Raw genomic sequence first — 19,950 nt, 5'->3', positions numbered from 1 at the left:
CTTCAATGATATTATACCAGCTCACATATAGTATAAGAACCTTAGAGTAGTGTACTTCACTTCCCTCCTCCTGGTCTTTATGCTACTGGTGTCATACATTTTATTTATTTGTATCTTATACATGCCATAATACATTGTTATTATTTTTGTTTAAACAGTCAATGTCAATTACTTAAGTCAATTACTTAAAGAGATTTAAGTAATAAGAAAAATAATATACTTGCTCATATAGTTATCATTTTTGGTGTTCTTCATTCCTTTGTGTGAATCCATATTTCCATCTGCTAAAATCCATTATTTTCCTGCTTGAAAGACTTATTTTAACATTTCTTATAGTGCAAGGTGTGCTGGTGATATACTCCTTCAGCTTCTGTGTCTCTGAAAAAGGGTTTTGCTTTCATTTTTGAAAGATATTTTTGCTGGGTATAGAATTTTGGGTTGATTATTTTTTTTCTTTCAGTAGCTTTAAAGATGTTGCCCTGCTATCTTTTTGTTTATTTTGTTTCCAGGGAGAAATCTGAGGTCATCCTTATCTTTCTGTGTACATAATGTGGCTTTTTTTTCTTGACTACTTTTAAGATTTTTTTTTTTATCACTAGTTTGGAACAATTTGATTATGATGTGAAGTATAGTTTTCTTCATGTTTCTTGTGCTTGGGTTTTGTTGAATTTCTTGAATCTGTTGTTTCATAGTTTTCACCAATTTTGAATTTTTTCAGCCATTTTGTCTTCAGATATTTTTTCTGTCTTCCCCTCTCTTCCCTCTCCTTCTGGGTCTCCAATTGAACATATATTAGCATGAATGAAATTGTGCCACATCTCACGGATGTGCTTTTATTTTTTAAAAAAATTCTTTTTCCTCTCTGAGTTTTAATTTGGATAGTTCCTATTGCTGTGTCTTCAAGTTCACTAATCTTTTGATCTTTTCCTCAGCAATGTCTAATCTGCCATAAATCCTAGTCAGTATATTTTTCATCCTGGACATTGTAGTTTATATATCTGAAAGTACCATTAAAAAAAAACTTCCTTACTTATCTTCCTTCCTTACTTAATCTTCTACTTATCTTTTTGAACATATGTAATATTGTAATACCTGTTTCAATGTACTTGTTTGCTAATTCTAGCATTTGTGTTAGTTTGGGTTCACTTTTGTTTGGTTGAGTATTCTCATTTTGGCTTGTGTTTTCCTGCCTATTTGCATGCTTGATTGATTGCCAGACGTTGTGTTATTTACCTTGTTGGGAGCTGGATATTTTTTTATTCTGAGTATTGCATTGTGTGAATATGCCACACTTCATCCATTTTACTCTTGGTGGGCATTTGGATAGTTTTCAATTTTTGGCAATCGTTAAGAGCCCTGCTTGAATATTCTAGTACATGTGCTTTGGTGAATGAACATGTGTATGGATTTTCATTCAGTATGTATACCTGGGAATGTAATTGCTGGGTAATAGGGTATTCATATGTTCAGCCTCACTATATACTACCAAATAGTTTTATAAAACAGTTGTGCCAATTTGTATTTCTACCAGGTGTGTATGCAAATTCTGCTTGCTCTCAGCTCACCAGTACTTGGTATTTTTCCATGTTTATTAGAGCCACATTTTATTTTAATTTGCGTTTGTCTAACTTAGGAAATTGAGCATATTTTCATAAATATTTTTCCATTTAAATATGTCTTCTATTAGATTATCTCTCTAGGTTTCCTTAATATATTCTGGATATGAATCCTTTTTTGGATATGTCTATAGGAAATGTTGTCTCCTACTCCGTTACTTTTTCACTCAGTTTGTCTTTTGAAGAGCATAGTTCTTAATTTTAATATAGTCTGGTTAACTTTTTTATCTTCTTAAATGGTTAGTACTTTTTGTGTTCTGCTTAGTAAATCTTTGCTCACTTTAGGACAAGATAGTCTCTCTAGTGTTTTGAAGCTATCATTTCTATGTTTTTTCTCATTTCTATGTTTTTTCTCTCTGGTTGCTTCTAAGATCAGCTCTTTGTCTTTCATGTGGATTTCACTTTATTCTACTCAGAATCATATATTTCTTAAAATCTGAAGAAATTTCAGCCACTTTTAATTATAGTTTTTCTCCATTCTTCTTGTTCTCTCCTTTTGCATCTCTGATAAGTCTTTCTGTTAGATTTTTTTCATGTCTCTGAAATTCTTTTTTTTTTTTTTTTTTTTTTTGCGGTACGCGGGCCTCTCACCGTTGCAGCCTCTCCCGCCACGGAGCAACAGGCTCCGGACGCGCAGGCCCAGCGGCCATGGCTCACGGGCCCAGCCGCTCTGCGGCATGTGGGATCCTCCCAGACCGGGGCACGAACCTGCGTCCCCTGCATCGGCAGGCGGACCCGCAACCACTGTGCCACCAGGGAAGCCCTGAAATTCTTGTTTTTTATATTTTCTGTTATTTTTTCTCTCTGTGCTGTGTTCTGAGTAACTTCTTTAGTTTTTCTGGTTCCTTGATTATCTTCTGAGGTTTGTATAATTTTCTGTTTAACCTATACCAAATTTCTATTTTCATTTATTATATTTTTCATTTCTAGTAGTTTTATTTGGTTTTCCTTTACATGTGCCTGGTCAATTTTAATTGTTTTCTTTTATTTGTCCACCTTTCAGTACCTTCTACTTTTTAAACATATGCATACTTATTTTATCCCATACCTGATAATTACAATAGTTACACTCTTTCAGAATTTATTTCTGCAGTTTGTTGTACTTTTGATTATTTCTCATATTAGCTTGTTTAATTGTGATTTTTTAAAAAAATTATTTATTTATTTTTGGCTGCATTGGGTCTTTGTTGCTGTGCGTGGGTTTCTCTAGTTGCGGTATAATTGTGATTTTTGATTGCGATAAGCACCCTTGACTGAGCCCTCAATATTGCTAGCAGGTCTCTTCTATTTCCTTTATCAGCTTTCTTTCTCATTCTTTGTAGTGATTCTTTCAGGCATTCTCACTCTTCATAAACGTCTGCTCAGAAGTCTTTTCCATCATAGAAAACAAAAGCAAAGCAAAACAAATATTTATTGTGTATCTACTATGGACTGAACTCTGTGTTAGGCGCTGAACATTCAGAGGTCTAGAAGATAAACATATTTCTTCTCCTCTAGAATACTTGAAATCTGGAGGGGGAGCAGATGTAGATAAAAAGCATTCTAGATATAATTAGTTAATACTGTGAAAAGGAAAGTCAGTCAAAAAGTGGAATAGCAGGAGTAGTATTATAGTGGAAAGTCAACAAGACAACAAAGTTCATTTAGTATGAACAGTTTCACAATAATATTTAGAGTAAATATTAAGAGGAGACTAGATCTTAAAAGAATAAAGAATTAATCACTTTGTCAAGATAGGAGATTAGAACTATGTGTTTGGCAAGCCTCAGGATGAGCTGTGAGAGTTATGTGTTATTATATCCAATTTCAAACAAATTTAAATGTCTCCAAAGTGGAAATTTTGGACTTACTTGTAGTGCCATATTCAGTTTTAAGATATTTTTATTTTTATTTGGAATTAAATTCAAACTCTAACCTTCAGAGAAATTCATTGATAATAGAGGCTTGCCATGTATTCGGGTTTTTTTTCTTAACATCTTTATTAGAATATAATTGCTTTACAATGTTGTGTTAGTTTCTGCTCTATAGCAAAGGGAATCAGCTATATGTATACATATATCCCCATATCCCCTCCCTCTTGTGCCTCGCTCCCACCTTCCCTATCCCACCCCTCTAGGTGGTCACAAAGTACCAAGCTGATCTCCCTGTGCTATGCAGCTGCTTCCCACTATCTGTTTTACATTTGGTAGTGTATATGTGTCAATGCCACTCTCTCACTTCATCCCGGCTTACCCTCTTCATCCGCCATGTCCTCAAGTCCATTCTCTTAGTCTGCATCTTTATTCCTGTCCTGCCCCTAGGTTCATCCGAACCATTTCTTTAGATTCCATACATATGTGTTAGCATATGGTATTTGTTTTTTTCTTTCTGACTTACTTCACTCTGTATGACACACTTTAGGTCCATCCACCTCACTACAAATAACTCAATTTTGTTTCTTCTTATGGCTGAGTAATATTCCACTGTATATATGTACCACGTCTTTTTTTTTTTTTTTTTTTTGCGGTACTTGGGCCTCTCACTGTTGTGGCCTCTCCCGTTGCGGAGCACAGGCTCCAGACGCATAGGCCCAGCGGCCATGGCCCACAGGCCCAGCCGCTCCGCAGCATGCAGGATCCTACTGGACTGGGGCATGAACCCATGTCCCCTGCATCAGCAGGCAGACTCTCAACCACTGCGCCACCAGGGAAGCCCTTTTTTATAATTAAAAAAATTTTTTTTTTCACATCTTTATTGGATTATAATTGCTTTACATTGTTGTGTTAGTTTCTGCTGTATAACGAAGTGAATCAGCTATACATATACATATATCCCCATATCTCCTCCCTCTTGCGTCTGCCTCCCACCCTCCCTATCCCGCCCCTCTAGGCGGTCACAAAACACCAAGCTGATCTCCTTGTGCTATGTGGTTTCTTCCCACTAGGTATCTGTTTTACATTTGGTAGTATATATAAGTCCATGCCACTCTCTCACGTCATCCCAGCTTACCTTTCCCCCTCCCCGTGTCCTCAAGTCCATTTTCAACGTCTGCGTCTTTATTCCTGTCTGCCCCAGGTTCTTCATAACCTTTTTTTTTTTTTTTTAGATTCCATATATATGTGTTAGCATATGGTATTTGTTTTTCTCTTTCTGACTAACTTCACTCTGTATGACACACTCTAGGTCCATCCACCTCACTACAAAAAACTCAATTTAGTTTCCTTTTATGGCTGAGTAATATTCCATTGTATCTATGTGCCACATCTCCTTTATCCATTCATCTGTTGATGGACACTTAGGTTGCTTCCATGTCCTGGCTATTGTAAATAGAGCTGCAGTGAACACTGTGGTACATGACTCTTTTTGAGTTATGGTTTTCTCAGGGTATATTCCCAGTAGTGGGATTGCTGGGTCAAAGGGAAGTTCTATTTTAGTTTTTTAAGGAAACTCCATACTGTTCTCCATAGTGGCTGTATCAATTTACATTCCCACCAACAGTTTAGGAGGGTTCCCTTTTCTCCACACCCTCTCCAGCATTTATTGTTTGTAGATTTTTTTGATGATGGGCATTCTGACTGGTGTGAGGTGATACCACATAGTGGTTTTGATTTGCATTTCTCTAATGATTAGTGATGTTGAGCATCCTTTCATGTGTCTGTTGGCAATCTGTATATCTTCTTTGGAGAAATGTCTGTTTAGGTCTTCTGCCCATTTTTGGATTGGGTTGTTTGTTTTTTTGATATTGAGCTGTATGAACTGCTTGTAAATTTTGGAGATTAATCCTTTGTCTTTTGCTTCATTTGCAAATATTTTCTCCCATTCTGAGGGTGGTCTTTTCGTCTTGTTTATGGTTTCCTTTGCTGTGCAAAAGCTTTTAAGTTTCATTAGGTCCCATTTGTTTATTATTGTTTTTACTTACATTTCTCTAGGAGGTGGATCAAAAAGGATCTTGCTGTGATTTATGTCATAGAGTGTTCTGCCTATGTTTTCCTCTAAGAGCTTGATAGTGTCTGGCCTTACATTTAGGTCTTTGAGCCATTTTGAGTTTATTTTTGTGTATGGTGTTAGGGAGTGTTCTAATTTAATTATTTTACATGTAGCTGTCCAGTTTTCCCAGCACCACTTATTGAAGAGGCTGTCTTTTCTCCATTGTATACTTTTGCCTCCTTTATCAAAGATAAGGTGACCATATGTGCGTGTGTCTATCTATGGGCTTTCTATCCTGTTCCATTGATCTATATATCTGTTTTTGTGCCAGTACCATATTAACTTGATTACTGTAGCTTTGTAGTATAGTCTGAAGTCCTGGAGTCTGATTCCTCCAGCTCCATTTTTCTTTCTCAAGATTGCTTTGGCTATTCGGAGTCTTTGTGTTTCCGTACAAATTGTAAAACTTTTTGTTCTAGTTCTGTGAAAAATGCCATTGGCAGTTTGATAGGGATTGCACTGAATCTGTAGATTGCTTTGGGTAGTATAGGCTTTTTCACAATGTTGACTCTTCCAATCCCAGAACAAGGTATATCTCTCCATCTGTTTGTATCATCTTTAATTTCTTTCATCAGTGTCTTATAGTTTTCTGCATACAGGTCTTTTGTCTTCTTAGGTTTATTCCTAGGTATTTTATTCTTTTTGCTGCAATGGTAACTGGAAGTGTTTCCTTAATTTCTGTTTCAGATTTTTCATCATTACTGTATAGGAATGCAAGAGATTTCTGTGCATTAATTTTGTATCCTGCAATTTTACCAAATTCATTGATTAGCTCTAGTAGTTTTCTGATAGCATCTTTAGGGTTCTCTATGTATAGTATCATGTCATCTGCCAACAGTGACAGTTTTACTTCTTCTTTTCTGATTTGGATTCCATTTATTTCTTTTTCTTCTCTGATTGCCGTGCGTAAGACTTATAAAACTATGTTGAATAATAGCAGTGAGAATGGGCAACCCTGTCTTCTTCCTGATCTAAGAGGAAATGCTTTCAGTTTTTCACCATTGAGAACGATGTTGGCTGTGGGTTTGTCACGTATGGCCTTTATTATGTTGAGGTAGTTTCCCTCTATGCCCACTTTCTGGAGAGTTTTTATCATAAATGGGTGTTGAATTTTTTCAAAAGCTTTTTCTGTATCTATTGAGATGATCATATGGTTTTTATCCTTCAATTTGTTAATATGGTGTATCACATTGATTGATTTGCATATATTGAAGAATTCTTGCATTCCTGGGATAAACCCCACTTGATTATGGTGTATGATCCTTTTAATGTGCTGTTGGGTTCTGTTTGCTGGAATTTTGTTGAAGATTTTTGCATCTATATTCATCATTGATATTGGCCTGTAGTTTTCTTTTTTTGTGACATCTTTGTCTGGTTTTGGTATCAGGGTGATGGTGGCATTGTAGAATGAATTTGGGAGTGTTCCTCCCTCTGCTATATTTTAGAAGAGCTTGAGAGGGATAGGTGTTAGCTCTTCTTTAAGTGCTTGATAGATTTCACCTGTGAAGCCATCTGATCCTGGGCTTTTGTTTGTTGGAACATTTTTAATCACAGTTTCAATTTCAGTGCTTGTGATTGGTCTGTTTATATTTTCTATTTCTTCCTGGTTCAGTCTGGGAAGGTTGTGCTTTTCTAAGAATTTGTCCATTTCTTCCAGGTTGTCCATTTTATTGGCATGTAGTTGCTTGTAGTAATCTCTCCTGATCCTTTGTGTTTCTGCAGTGTCAATTGTTACTTCTCCTTTTTCATTTCTAATTGGATTGATTTGAGTCTTCTCACTTTTTTCTTGATGAGTCTGGCTAATGGTTTATCAATTTTGTTTATCTTCTCAAAGAACCAGGTTTTAGTTTCATTGATCTTTGCTATTTTTTCCTTCATTTGTTTTCACTTATTTCTGATCTGATCTTTATGATTCCTTTCCTTCTGCTAACTTTGGGGTTTTTTGGTTCTTCTTTCTCTAATTGCTTTAGGTGTAAGGTTAGGTTGTTTATTTGAGATGTTTCTTGTTTCTTAAGGTAGAATTGTATTGCTATAAACTTCGCTCTTAGAACTGCTTTTGCTGTATCCCATAGGTTTTGGGTCGTCGTGTTTTCATTGTCATTTGTTTCTAGGTATTTTTTGATTTTCTCTTTGATTTCTTCAGTGATCTCTTGGTTATTAAGTAGTGTATTGTTTAGCCTCCATGTGTTTGTATATTTTACAGATTTTTTTCCTGTAATTGATATCTAGTCTCAGTGTTGTGGTCGGAAAAGATACTTGATATGATTTCAATTTTCTTAAATTTACCAAGGCTTGATTTGTGACTCAAGATATGATCTATCCTGGAGAATGTTCCATGAGCACTTGAGAAGAAAGTGTATTCTGTTGTTTTTGGATGGAATGTTCTATAAATATCAATTAAGTCCATCCTGTTTAATGTATCATTTAAAGCTGTGTTCCCTTATTTATTTTCATTTTGGATGATCTGTCCATTGGTGAAAGTGGGGTGTTAAAGTCCCCTACTGTGATTGTGTTACTGTCAATTTCCTCTTTTATGGCTCTTAACAGTTGCCTTATGTACTGAGGTGCTCCTATGTTGGGTGCATAAATATTTACAATTGTTATATCTTCTTCTTGGACTGATCCCTTGATCATTATGTAGTGTCCTTCTTTGTCTCTTGTAATAGTCTTTATTTTAAAGTCTATTTTGTCTGATATGAGAATTGCTACTCCAGCTTTCTTTTGATTTCCATTTGCATAGAATATCTTTTTATGTCTCCTTACTTTCAGTCTGCATGTGTCCCTGGGTCTGAAGTGGGTCTCTTGTAGACAGCATATATATTGGTCTTGTTTTTGTATCTGTTCAGTCAGTCTGTGTCTTTTGGTTGGAACATTTAGTCCATTTACATTTAAGGTACATTTACATTTACGTTTATCGATATGTATATTCCTGTTACCATTTTCTTAATTGTTTTCAGTTTGTTTTTGTAAGTCTTTTCCTTCTCTTGTGTTTCCTGCCCAGAGAAGTTCCTTTACCGTTTGTTGTCAAGTGGTTTGGTGGTGCTGAATTCTCTTAGCTTTTGCTTGTCTGTAAAGGTTGTAATTGTCCATCGAATCTGAATGAGATCTTTGCGGGGTAGAGTAATCTTGGTTGTAGGTTTTTCCCTTTCATCACTTTAAATATGTCCTGCCACTCCCTTCTGCTTGCAGAGTTTCTGGTGAAATATCAGCTGTTAACCATATGTGGATTCCCTTGTATGCTATTTGTTGCTTTTTCCTTGCTGCTTTTAATAGTTTTTCTTTGTATTTAGTTTTTGATAGTTTGATTAATATATGTCTTGCTGTGTTTTTCCTTGTATTTATCCTGTATGGGACTCTCCGTGCTTCCTGGACTTGGTTGCCTATTTCCATTCCCATGCTAGGGAAGTTTTCAACTATAATCTCTTCAAATATTTTCTCAGACCCTTTCTTTTTGTCTTCTTCTTCTGAGAGCCCTATAATTCAAGTGTTGGTGTATTTAATGTTGTCCCAAGAGTCTCTGAGACTGTCCTCAATTCTTTTCATTTGTTTTTCTTTATTCTGCTCTGTGGCAGTTATTTCCATTATTTTATCTTCCAGGTCACTTATCTGTTCTTCTGCCTCAGGTATTCTGCTATTGATTCCTTCTAGAGAATTTATAATTTCATTTACTGTGTTGTTCATCACTGTTTGTTTGCTCTTTAGGTCTTCTAGGTCCTTGTTAAACGTTTCTTATATTTTCTCCATTCTATATCCAAGATTTTGGCTCATCTTTACTATCATTATTCTGAATTCTTTTTCAGTTAGACTGCCTGTTTCCTCTTCATTTGTTTGGTCTGGTGGGTTTTTACCTTGCTCCTTCATCTGCTGCATATTTCTGTCTTCTCATTTTGTTTAACTTACTGTGTTTGGGGTCTCCTCTTCACACTCTTTGGGTTCTTTGTTCCTTTTGTTTTTGGTGTCTGCCCCCAATGGGTGAGGTTGGTTCAGTGTGTTGTGTAAGCTTCCTGGTGGAGGGGACTGGTGCCTGGGTTCTGGTAGGTGGGCCTGGATCTTCTGGTGGGCAGGGCTGTGTCTGGTGGTGTGTTTTGGCATGTCTGTGAACTTAGTATGAGTTTAGGCAGCCCTTATGCTTATGCGTTTGGTTGTTTTTTTGTCTTACTAGTTGTTTGGCATGGGGTGTCCAGCACTGGAGTTTGCTGGCCATTGGGTAGATCTGGGTCTTAGCGTTGAGACGGAGAGCTCTCACCAGTTGATATTACGTGGGGCTGGGAGGTCTCTGGTGGTCCAGTGTTGTGGACTTGGCTCTCCCACCTTGGAGGCTCAGGCCTGACATCCGGCTGGAGCACCAAGACCCTGCCAGCCCCATGGCTTGGAAGAAAAGGAAGAAAAAAAAGGGGGGGGGAAGAAACCAGATAGAATCCCAAACCAAATGGTAAAAGCAAAACTAGACAAAATCACACAAAGTAACGCGCGCACACACACACACACACACACACACACTCATAAAAAGAAATAATAGGGGCTTCCTTGGTGGCTCAGTGGTTGGAAGTCTGCCTGCTGATGCAGGGGACAAGGGTTCGAGCCCTGGTCTGGGAGGATCCCACATGCCGCCGAGCAGCTGGGCCCATGAGCCACAATTACCGAACCTGCGCGTCTGGAGCCTGTGCTCTGCAACAAGAGAGGCTGCGATAGTGAGAGGCCCGCGCACCACGATGAAGAGTGGCCCCCACTTGCCGCAACTATAGAAAGCCCTTGCATAGAAACGAAGACCCAACACAGCTGTTAAAAAAAAAAAAGAAAAAGAAAAAAAAATAATAATTAACAAAGAACAGTCAGAACCCTAGGACAAATGGTAAAAGCAAACCTAAACAGACAAAACCACACAATGAAACATATGCACACACACTCACAAAAAGGGAAACAAGGGGGGAAAAATCAATAAATAAGAAATTTAAAAAAGAAGAGAGCAACTAAACCAATAAACGAATTAACCAATGATAACAAGCACTAAAAACTAAACTGAGAGAAACGTAAAAACCAGAAACAAATCAGACGCAGAAAGCAAACACCAAGTCTACAGTTGCTCCCAAAGTCCACTGCCTCAATTTTGAGAACATTCGTTATCTACTCAGGTATTTCACAGATGCAGGGTTCTTCTGCTTGATTGTGGGGATTTAATCTGCTGCTCCTGAGGCTGCACAGAGAAATTTCCCTTTCTCTTCTTTGTTCGCACAGCTTCTGGGGTTCAGCTGTGGTTTTGTCCCCACCTCTGTGTGTATGTCACCCTCAAGCATCTGTTCCCTGCCCAGACAAGAGGGGGTTAAAGCAGTGACTGATAAGGGGTCTCTTGCTCACTCAGGCCAGGGAGAAAGAGGGTACAATAGTCATAATTGGAATGCGGGGCGAGCCTGCGGCGGCACAGGCTGGCATGACATTGCAACAGCCTGAGGCACACCGTGTGTTCTCCCTGGGAAGTTGTCCTTGGATCTTGGGACCCTGGCAGTGGCTGGCTGCACAGGCTCCCGGTGGGGGGGGCGTGGGTAGTGACCTGTGCTTGCACACAGGATTTTTGGTGGCAGCGGCGACAGCGTTAGCATTCCGTGCCCATCTCTGGGGTCCAAGCTGATAGCCGCAGCTTGCTCCCATCTCTGGAGCTCACTTAGGTGGTACTTTGCCTTCTGTGGGCACAGAGGAAAGGAGTCGTCTCTCCTCATGCACCCCGAAACAATGGTCTCTTGTCTCTTCAGCAGGTCCAGACTTTTTCCCGGACTCCCTCCCAGCTAGCTGTGGTGCACTGGCCCCCTTCAGGCTGTCTTCTCGCAGCCAACCCCAGTCCTCTCCCTGGGATCCAACCGAAGCCCGAGCCTCAGCTCCCAGCCTCCACCTGCCCCGGTGGTTGAGCAGACAAACCTCTCGGGCTGGTGACTGCTGGTCGGCAGTGATCCTCTGTGAGGGAATCTCTCCACTTTGACCTCTGCACCCCTGTTGCTGCGCTCTCCTCCGTGGCTCTGAAGCTTCCCCCAACGTCACCCCCCCCCCACCACCGTCTCCACCAGTGAAGGGGCTTCCTAGTGTGGGGAAACCTTTCCTCCTTCACAGCTCCCTCCCAGAGGGGCAGGTCCTGTCCCTATTCTTTTGTCTCTGTGTTTTCTTTTTTCTTTTGCCCTTCCCAGGTACGTGGGGATTTTCTTGCCTTTTGGGAAGTCTGAGGTCTTCTGCCAGCGTTCAATAGGTGTTCTGTAGGAGTTGTTCCACATGTAGATGTATTTTTGATGTGTTTGTGGGGAGGAAGGTGATCTCCACATCTTACTCCTCCGCCATCTTGAACGTCTCCCTGGCATGTATTCTTTTAATTACCACTGACACTATATGCTACAACTTAGCTCCATTAAGCTGAATATTACGAAGTTTGGGTGATTGTAATTTTTTTCAGAATGAGCTTGAAAAGGGATAGGTGCAGGAAAGATGAGGAATAAAAGCATGATAAAACTGCTTTAACATCCTTTAGAAGGGCATTAGAAATTAAACTCCTTGGAATTGAGAGTTATGGGCAGATTTATCTCCCTATGCATCCACCCACCCAAACCAGCCTACATTTATTAGGATCTATTTGTGCTAGGCACTGTGCTTCATGCTGAGGTTGAAAAGATGACTAAGACTTTCTGTCTGGAAGAATCAAGAAATGTTAGTTCCTTTTGAGCACTAGTCTTTTGTAAATTATTGGGCAAATAGTGACCATAGTTTTCACATAGAAATTGCATAGGAGATAATCAATTTGGAAAAGTCTTTAAAAATGACATATGTGGGCCACAACAATTTAAAAAAGTATATACTTCAACATGAAAGGATACGAATATATTTAAGAATTTTATATTCTTACTGTTTAGCTTGTTAGTTTTGATTTTATAATTTGAGTATAAATATTCATGACAATAAATACAATGTGCACATTTTATTTGATTTTAAGAACTAGTTATGTGATTACATACATTTTTACATATTGACAAATCACGATATTTTATTTGCAAATCTCATTTTAGAGAGCACTAATATCTATATCCTGAGCCAAATGAGGCAATAAGAAAATATATTTTTATATTACGTCCTCATAAGAGAGTTGATTATATTCGGAACATAGGGTATTATTATTAACAACAGTAGTACTGATAATACCTTATATTAGTTAGCACCAGAGTATACAGAACATTTCAGCATTCATTCTCATTTGATTTTCATAACAGCCTGAATAGGCAGAATATGAGACTTATCTTCATTTTAATTGAAAAAAAAGAATTAGAAAGATTGTGCTGTGCTCCATATCGAGAGTAATGGGAATATAGTACCATTATTGACATTTCTTTGCATTTATTTAGAGTATAGTTTATATTTTTATTTTGTAGATGAAAATGAACTGTTACCTGTAAGCTCAGGATGTACAATAGAAGATCATGTGATTGCGGGAAGTGTAGAAGAATTTCGTAAAGACTTCATTTCAAGAATATGGCTTACCTACAGGGAAGAGTTTCCTCCAATAGAAGGCTCAGCTTTGACAACGGACTGTGGTTGGGGCTGTACACTAAGAACTGGCCAGATGCTGTTGGCTCAAGGACTCGTACTACACTTCCTTGGTAGAGGTAAATCAAATCTCTGGTTTTAGGGGGGTTTGTTATTGTTACTGTTTTTTAAATTTGAACTCTAGCTTGCAAACTGAATAAAATTCCCTGGTGTTAATTTCCTGAGTCCCCTATGTCTTCTAAAGTTGTAACTAATCTACCATGTAACATCTTTGTTGGACTGGGCCATTTCAAACATACAGGTTAAACATAAGTAGTATTATGTTTCAAACATACAGGTTAAACATAAGTATTATTCATGACTGCCACTATGAATTAATTAAGTTCAAATTTTAGTAGTCTTTGGATTTTTTGTTGCTGTTATCATTTAGTTCTTTTTGATTGAACTCTAGATTATCTCCAGTTCAGTAAATTCTGGGCAGGTCAACAGCAGTGACTTTGAGCAGAAAATTATTGAGCAGTTAATGTTTTTACATTATTTAAATCTTAAGAAATTTTACAGTTTTATGCTTTAAAATTATTTTTATCTTTATAAGTGTGATTATAATCAGTTAAATTGATTAGGGCATTTTCTTAATAAGGTCATCATGCTTAGACTTTTAGACTCTCAGAAATGTCATTGATACTAACTTACATATATCTATGTTTTCCAATGTGCCACCTTTCTTACCAGTTCTGTTAGTTCATTTTTATATAATGTGTACATTTGTAGGAGGATTTTAGTTTACCATTTTAGGCTATCATATCTGGTTATTACTGTCGTTATATTTTTTTAAGTGTCAGACAATTTTCTGCAATGCATGGCAAATATTTAATAACCTTTCTGTAGGGATTATTGATGAGATCATTTGGAGAGAATGTTTATTCAAGAGCAGTGTGGATATTGCAAGGAAAAGGAATTTTTCAGCTTTTTCTGGGATGATTTATTTATAGTCTCATGCAATCATGGATAAGAATTGGAATACTTTTCACACTTCTGACTAGGTCTCTGAATCTGTGACTCATTTTGTTAGCTTGAAATTATATGAATGTTTGGGGACTGTTGTGTTATTGAAAACAGTGAGGTAGTGATATAATTGATTTGTGGGGGGGATCTTTGATCTCTAATGACTTCATTTATTAACTTCATTTACTAGAGAATTGATGTTACTCCCTAAATAATAAAGTTATTTTGAAAGACTGTATGAGAAAAAAAGCACCTTGTAAAGAAATATTAAACTTCCAGGTCAAACTTCTATTTTAACGTATAACCAAAACAAAATCCACTTTCTGAAGTTAAACTCTCATAAATACTATGATTGTTAGTTGAATATGTTTATTGTGCCTTTGGGTAGTCAAGACTGGATGTCTGGTGAGCAGTACTGGTAATGGAATACAAAAGTCTTTATTCCACCTTAACACTGTCAAAAAAAAGAAAAGAAGGGGGCTTCCCTGGTGGCACAGTGGTTGAGAGTCTGCCTGCCGATGCAGGGGACATGGGTTCGTGCCCCGGTCCGGGAAGATCCCACATGCCGCGGAGCAGCTAGGCCCGTGAGCCGTGGCCGCTGAGCCTTCGCGTCCGGAGCCTGTGCTCTGCAACGGGAGAGGCCACAACAGTGAGAGGCCCACGTACCGCAAAAAAAAAAAAAAAGAAAAGAAAGAAAAACATATTCCAGAATTGTCCATTTGTACCTAAGTTTACTATTTTTTCTCTTTCATTACGGTAATTTTTTCCTGATTATATGTAATATATCCCCATTCAAAAAATTTTAGAAACTACAGAAAAGTCCGGAGAATAATATTTCAACTCAAAAGTAAACATCATTGGTATATTGGCATGTTTCCTCTGCTTGTACGTTTATTATTTTTTTTACACAACTTTATTTAGATATAATCAACATACCATAATTTCACTCATTTAAAGTGAACAACAATTCAGTGGTTTTTAGTTTATTTACAGAGTTCTACAATTATCCCCATAATCTAATTTTAGGATTTTCATCTTCCCCCAAAGAAACCTCATACCCATTAGCAGTCATTCCCAATAGCAACCATTAATCTACTTTCTATCACTATAAATTTGCCTATTTCTGACTTTGCTATTTTAGTTTAGTAACCCATAGGACTTTAAATGCTACATGCTTATTTTAGTAGAATTGTTAACGTCTAACTATTTAAAAGATCTGAACACCTTGCTTTGGAACTGCTATAGCTTGGACCTGGCCTGATGCTTTGAACATTGAAAATTCAGACTCTGAATCATGGACTTCCAACACTGTAAAAAAATTTACTGCATCATTCGAAGCATCGCTTTCAGCGGAAAGAGAACTCAAAACCCCAACAATTTCTCTGAAGGAAACAATCGGGAGATATTCTGATGATCGTGAAATGCAAAATGAAATTTATCACAGGAAAATCATCTCTTGGTTTGGTGATTCCCCCTTGGCTCTCTTTGGTTTACATCAACTAATAGAATATGGAAAGAAGTCTGGGAAAAAAGCTGGAGATTGGTATGGACCAGCTGTGGTTGCTCACATTTTAAGGTAAAATTGTTTTAAAATCTTTCATCTTGTGACAGAGGTCCTCAGGCTCAGAGATAGTGATTTTTGCAGTGTATATATATTATTGGAACTTTTAAAGTCTAACTGTATGAGAATATTCATAAAGTAGCTTTCATTTACTGTTAGGGAAAAAACAAGACATATTGTGTCTCTAGTTACATTTATCTACTGACAAATTTTTCTTCTTTTGCTCATAGGTATAGATATCCAAGGTCTCTTTCTAACCAGGTTTTCATTACACTACCTTATTGAAATGTTCTAAAAACTAACAACTCTTTCAACCTTGGAACATGCATAATAACATTATAGTTTTTTTTTTTAATAGTGTAATCTGGGGCTGTAATGTACTGATAGTGTAATGAAATGTCAAGAGCTAAAATTGATGTTTTCAGCATTTCTTTTCACACATCAAATTCTTGTGAATTGTAAATGTATGGGACTATTAATATTATAATTATATCATAGTAAAATAAAGTGTCTGTGACATTCAGAGTAGTTAGAAAAAAGTCGAAAGTCAGATTTCACTATACCTCAGCTTTTTATGTGCCAATTATTTGGATGCTACTTAAGTTTTTTAAAAAGTTGTCATATTTATTGTGTCCCACTATTATTATTAACTGAATCATTAATATTGTCATCCAAGTACAGCATGTTATAGTAAATTTAGTCTATTTAGAATAATATACAAAATCCAAATTAGTACAAATGTTTTTTTTGCTTATTAACAGGCTTTTATATTTTATAGGTCAGATGCTTATAGTTGAAAAAGTAGTTGCCTAATATTATTAAATGGATTGTTAATAATGTCAAGTCCAGCTTGGTATGACATACATAAAAACATAATCATAAAAGCATGGTTTCTACTCTTCAAGATGTTATGTTCTGTATCCCAGGGATCAGAACACTTTTTCTGTAAAAGGCCTAATGGTAAATAGTTTAGGCTTTGCAGGCTATATAAGGGCTCTATTGCTCATTTTGCTCTTTTTTTCTTTTTTTGTTTTACAGTCGTTGAAAACTGTAAAAACCATTCTTAGCTTGCAGGCTGTACAAAAACAGGCCACAGGTCATGCTTGGACTATGGGCCATAGTGTCCCCATCCCTCTTTTATATTAGCACATACAAACATGCATAATAAGGCATGTTAAGTTAAAAAATTATAAAGATACAGTTAAATAAAAGTATTTTTCCATAATTTGTGTAATTTCCTTTTACATATATTGTTGTGATTTTTTTTCACTTCATGTGCACCATTGAGAATATTATACCCACTTGGAAATATTTTTCAATTTGCAGTTTTACTTATGGAATTCTAAGACTTGAAAGTGGGAAATTCATTTGTTCAGGTCATGTAGGTTTTTGAATGAAGGAAAAAAGTCATGCTATTGTTTAAAGAAAAGAAAAAATCTTTCATAACTGTACCAGAGGACAATCATACTTTGCTAGTCAGTAATGTAAGTTAATATGAAGTAAACCTTGAAGCATATTGTAATACCACTGGGTAGAAAACATTTAATATAGCCAGGTGAGTTTGAGAGAAATTCTTTTTTGGGGGGCAGGGTGGGGTTCACACCTTTATACCCAAGAATTTTAAAATATGTTTTTTAAACTTATGTTTTAATGTTTTTTGAGTAATTTAGTGTAATATTCTACTTTGAAAAAATTGACTTGATTTTTGATATCATTCAGATGATAGTTTTGAAAGCAGACACTATAGGGTAAATAGGAAAGTCAAGAAAATGATGGCTTTCTTTTCCCTTAAATTAAATCGTTTGTTATTAACTGGAAATGTTAGTTAGGATTTTAAAGGATAATGCTTGTTATTTTCTTAGAAAAGCAGTTGAAGAAGCAAGACACCCAGATTTACAAGGAATAACTATTTATGTTGCGCAAGACTGTACAGGTGAGGAATGTATTATATAATTCTACTTTTTATCCATTTATTTGGTCAGACCTTTTTAAAAATTTAGGTATAATTGATATATAACATTATATTAGTTTCAGATGTATAACATAATGATTCAATATTTGTATATATTGTGAATGATCACCATAATTAGTCTAGTTAGCATCCGTCACCATACATAGTTAGAAAATTTTTTTTCTTGTGATGAGAACTTTCAGATATACAATACAGTATTATTAACTATAGTGCCCATCCCCATGCTGTACGTTATATCCTTATGACTTATTTATCTTATAGCTGGCAGTTTTCACGCCCTTCACCCATTGTGTCCCCCCATCCCACTTCTGCCAGTCATCAGTCTGTTCTGTGTATCTGTGAGGTTGGTGTTTTGTTTATTCATTTTGTTCTGCTTTTTAGAGTCCACATATAAGTGAGATCATACAGTATGTGTCTTTCTCTGTCTGACTTATTTCACTTAGCATAACGCCCTCAGTGTCTATCCATGTTGTCACAGATGGCAAGATTTCATTCTTTTTTATGGTTAAATAATATTCCACTGTATATACGTACCACATTTTCTTTATCCATTATCCATTGATGGGCACTTAGGTTGTTTCCATATTTTGGCTATTATAAATAATGCTGCAGTGATTAAAGGGGTGCATTTATCTTTTTGAGATAGTGGTTTCATTTTCTTCAGATAGATACCCAGAAGTTGAATTGCTGGATCACATTGTAGTTCTATTTTTAATTTTTTGAGGAACCACTGTACTGTTTTCCTTAGTGGTTGCACCAACTTACATTCTCAACAACAGTGCACAAGGGTTCCCTTTGCTCCATATCTTCAACAACATTTGTTGTTTCTTGTCTTTTTGATAGTAACCATTCTAACAGGTGTGAGATGATAGCTCGTGGTTTGATTTGCATTTCTCTGATGATTAGTGATGTTGAGCACCTTTTCATGTACCTGTTGGCCATTTGTATGGCTTCTTTGGAAAAATGTCTCTTCAGATCTTCTGCCCATTTTTTTAATTGGATTATTTGTTTTTTTGATGTTGAATTATGTGAGATCTTTGTATAGTTTGGATATTAACCCCTTATCAGATATATGATTGCAAATATTTTCTTCTATTTGGTAAGTTACCTTTCTATTTTGTTGATGGTTTCCTTTGCTGTACAGAAGCTTTTTAGTTTGATGTATTCTCATTTGTTTATTTTTGCTTATGTTGCCTTGTGGTGTCAAATTGAAAAAATTATCACCAAGACCAATGTCAAGGAGCTTTCTGCCTGTTTTCTTCTAGGAGTTTGTGGTTTCAGTTCAGGTCTTGTGTTCAAATCTTTGATGATCGATTTTGATTTAATTATTGTGTATGGTATAAGATAGTGGTCCAATTTTATTCTTTTGCATGCGGCTGTCCAGTTTTCCCAATACCATTTATAATTAGATTTTTCATAAGTATTTAGCTTATAGCTTATCCCAATTATACTGTAAATGATGAAAGTAGAGACCATGTTTTACACATTTTTGTTCCTACATTGCACCCTGTATAGGCACTGATTAAATATTTCTTGATTGAATATATACTATGAATTATTAGTTGCAATATTAAAATAAGTTCTTAAGGTAATTTTCAATATTTAAAATGACTACTTAAAAAAGATAGGTGGGAAAATTTAACATAGGTATATACTTGGGGTGCATGTCTGCCATGTCTCATCTCATTGGGGATGTGTTTCAAGGAAGGAAAATTCTCTGTTTGATTTGTTTCTCACTAGTCCTTCAGTAAATCATCTGATCATGATGCAGCTATTGTCCAGAATGTTGCTTTGTTTTATTGTTATGGGTATTCTGTTTAATGACCAGTATCTATAGTAATTTTGAAACTCTATTGGGGATAAAATAGTGACCTTAATTTCCTAATAAAATAAAAGTGCCTTCAAAGTAAACCACCTCATGTTGTTTATTTTTTACTGAAATACTGTTAAGAGGATAAAATATGTTAATGTTTGGGGAAAGTTAAATATACTTCAGTTATGTTTAATATAAGGGTATTTACAAAATGCTTGAGATTACCCTGGTGACTGACTAGTGTTTATAGTGTGGATATAATCGTTACCAAATACACGTGCATTTTGTTCGGCCTTTTGTTAAGGTTAATTGGATTTTTAAGAAAGACTGATAAGCCATGATTATAGCCATATGAACATGAAAGTTTTAAGTTTTCAGATGAGTGTGTGAATTTTGCAGGTACTGTATTTGTTTATCAGGTAGGAAATCTTACAAGTAAAATGTACTGTGTTAAGAGTTCTAATTAAGCCAGAGGATGTGCTTAAACAAGTAATCATTAAAT

General features: G+C 36.3%; 1 protein-coding gene across 10 annotated transcripts in view; it reads left to right on the top strand.

Annotated features, from left to right (window-relative positions):
* The window catches only part of ATG4C (autophagy related 4C cysteine peptidase), a 135,883-nt gene that overhangs the window by 35,861 nt on the left and 80,072 nt on the right, over positions 1-19,950 (top strand). For all 10 annotated transcript variants that reach the window (XR_012324496.1, XR_012324498.1, XR_012324503.1 and 7 more), the window contains exons 4-6: positions 12,983-13,216; positions 15,348-15,678; positions 17,526-17,596. Coding sequence is in view for 4 of the 10 variants with exons in the window: in XM_033865606.2 (XP_033721497.1) it covers positions 12,983-13,216; positions 15,348-15,678; positions 17,526-17,596 (636 nt within the window). In the remaining 6 variants the exon portion in view is untranslated. The remainder of the gene's footprint in view (positions 1-12,982; positions 13,217-15,347; positions 15,679-17,525; positions 17,597-19,950) is intronic.

This window comes from Tursiops truncatus, chromosome 1 (assembly GCF_011762595.2).
Source record: "Tursiops truncatus isolate mTurTru1 chromosome 1, mTurTru1.mat.Y, whole genome shotgun sequence".
NCBI lineage: Eukaryota > Metazoa > Chordata > Mammalia > Artiodactyla > Delphinidae > Tursiops > Tursiops truncatus.
The sequence above is the reverse complement of the archived record's forward strand: the minus strand, read 5'-3'. Positions and strand labels throughout refer to the sequence as shown.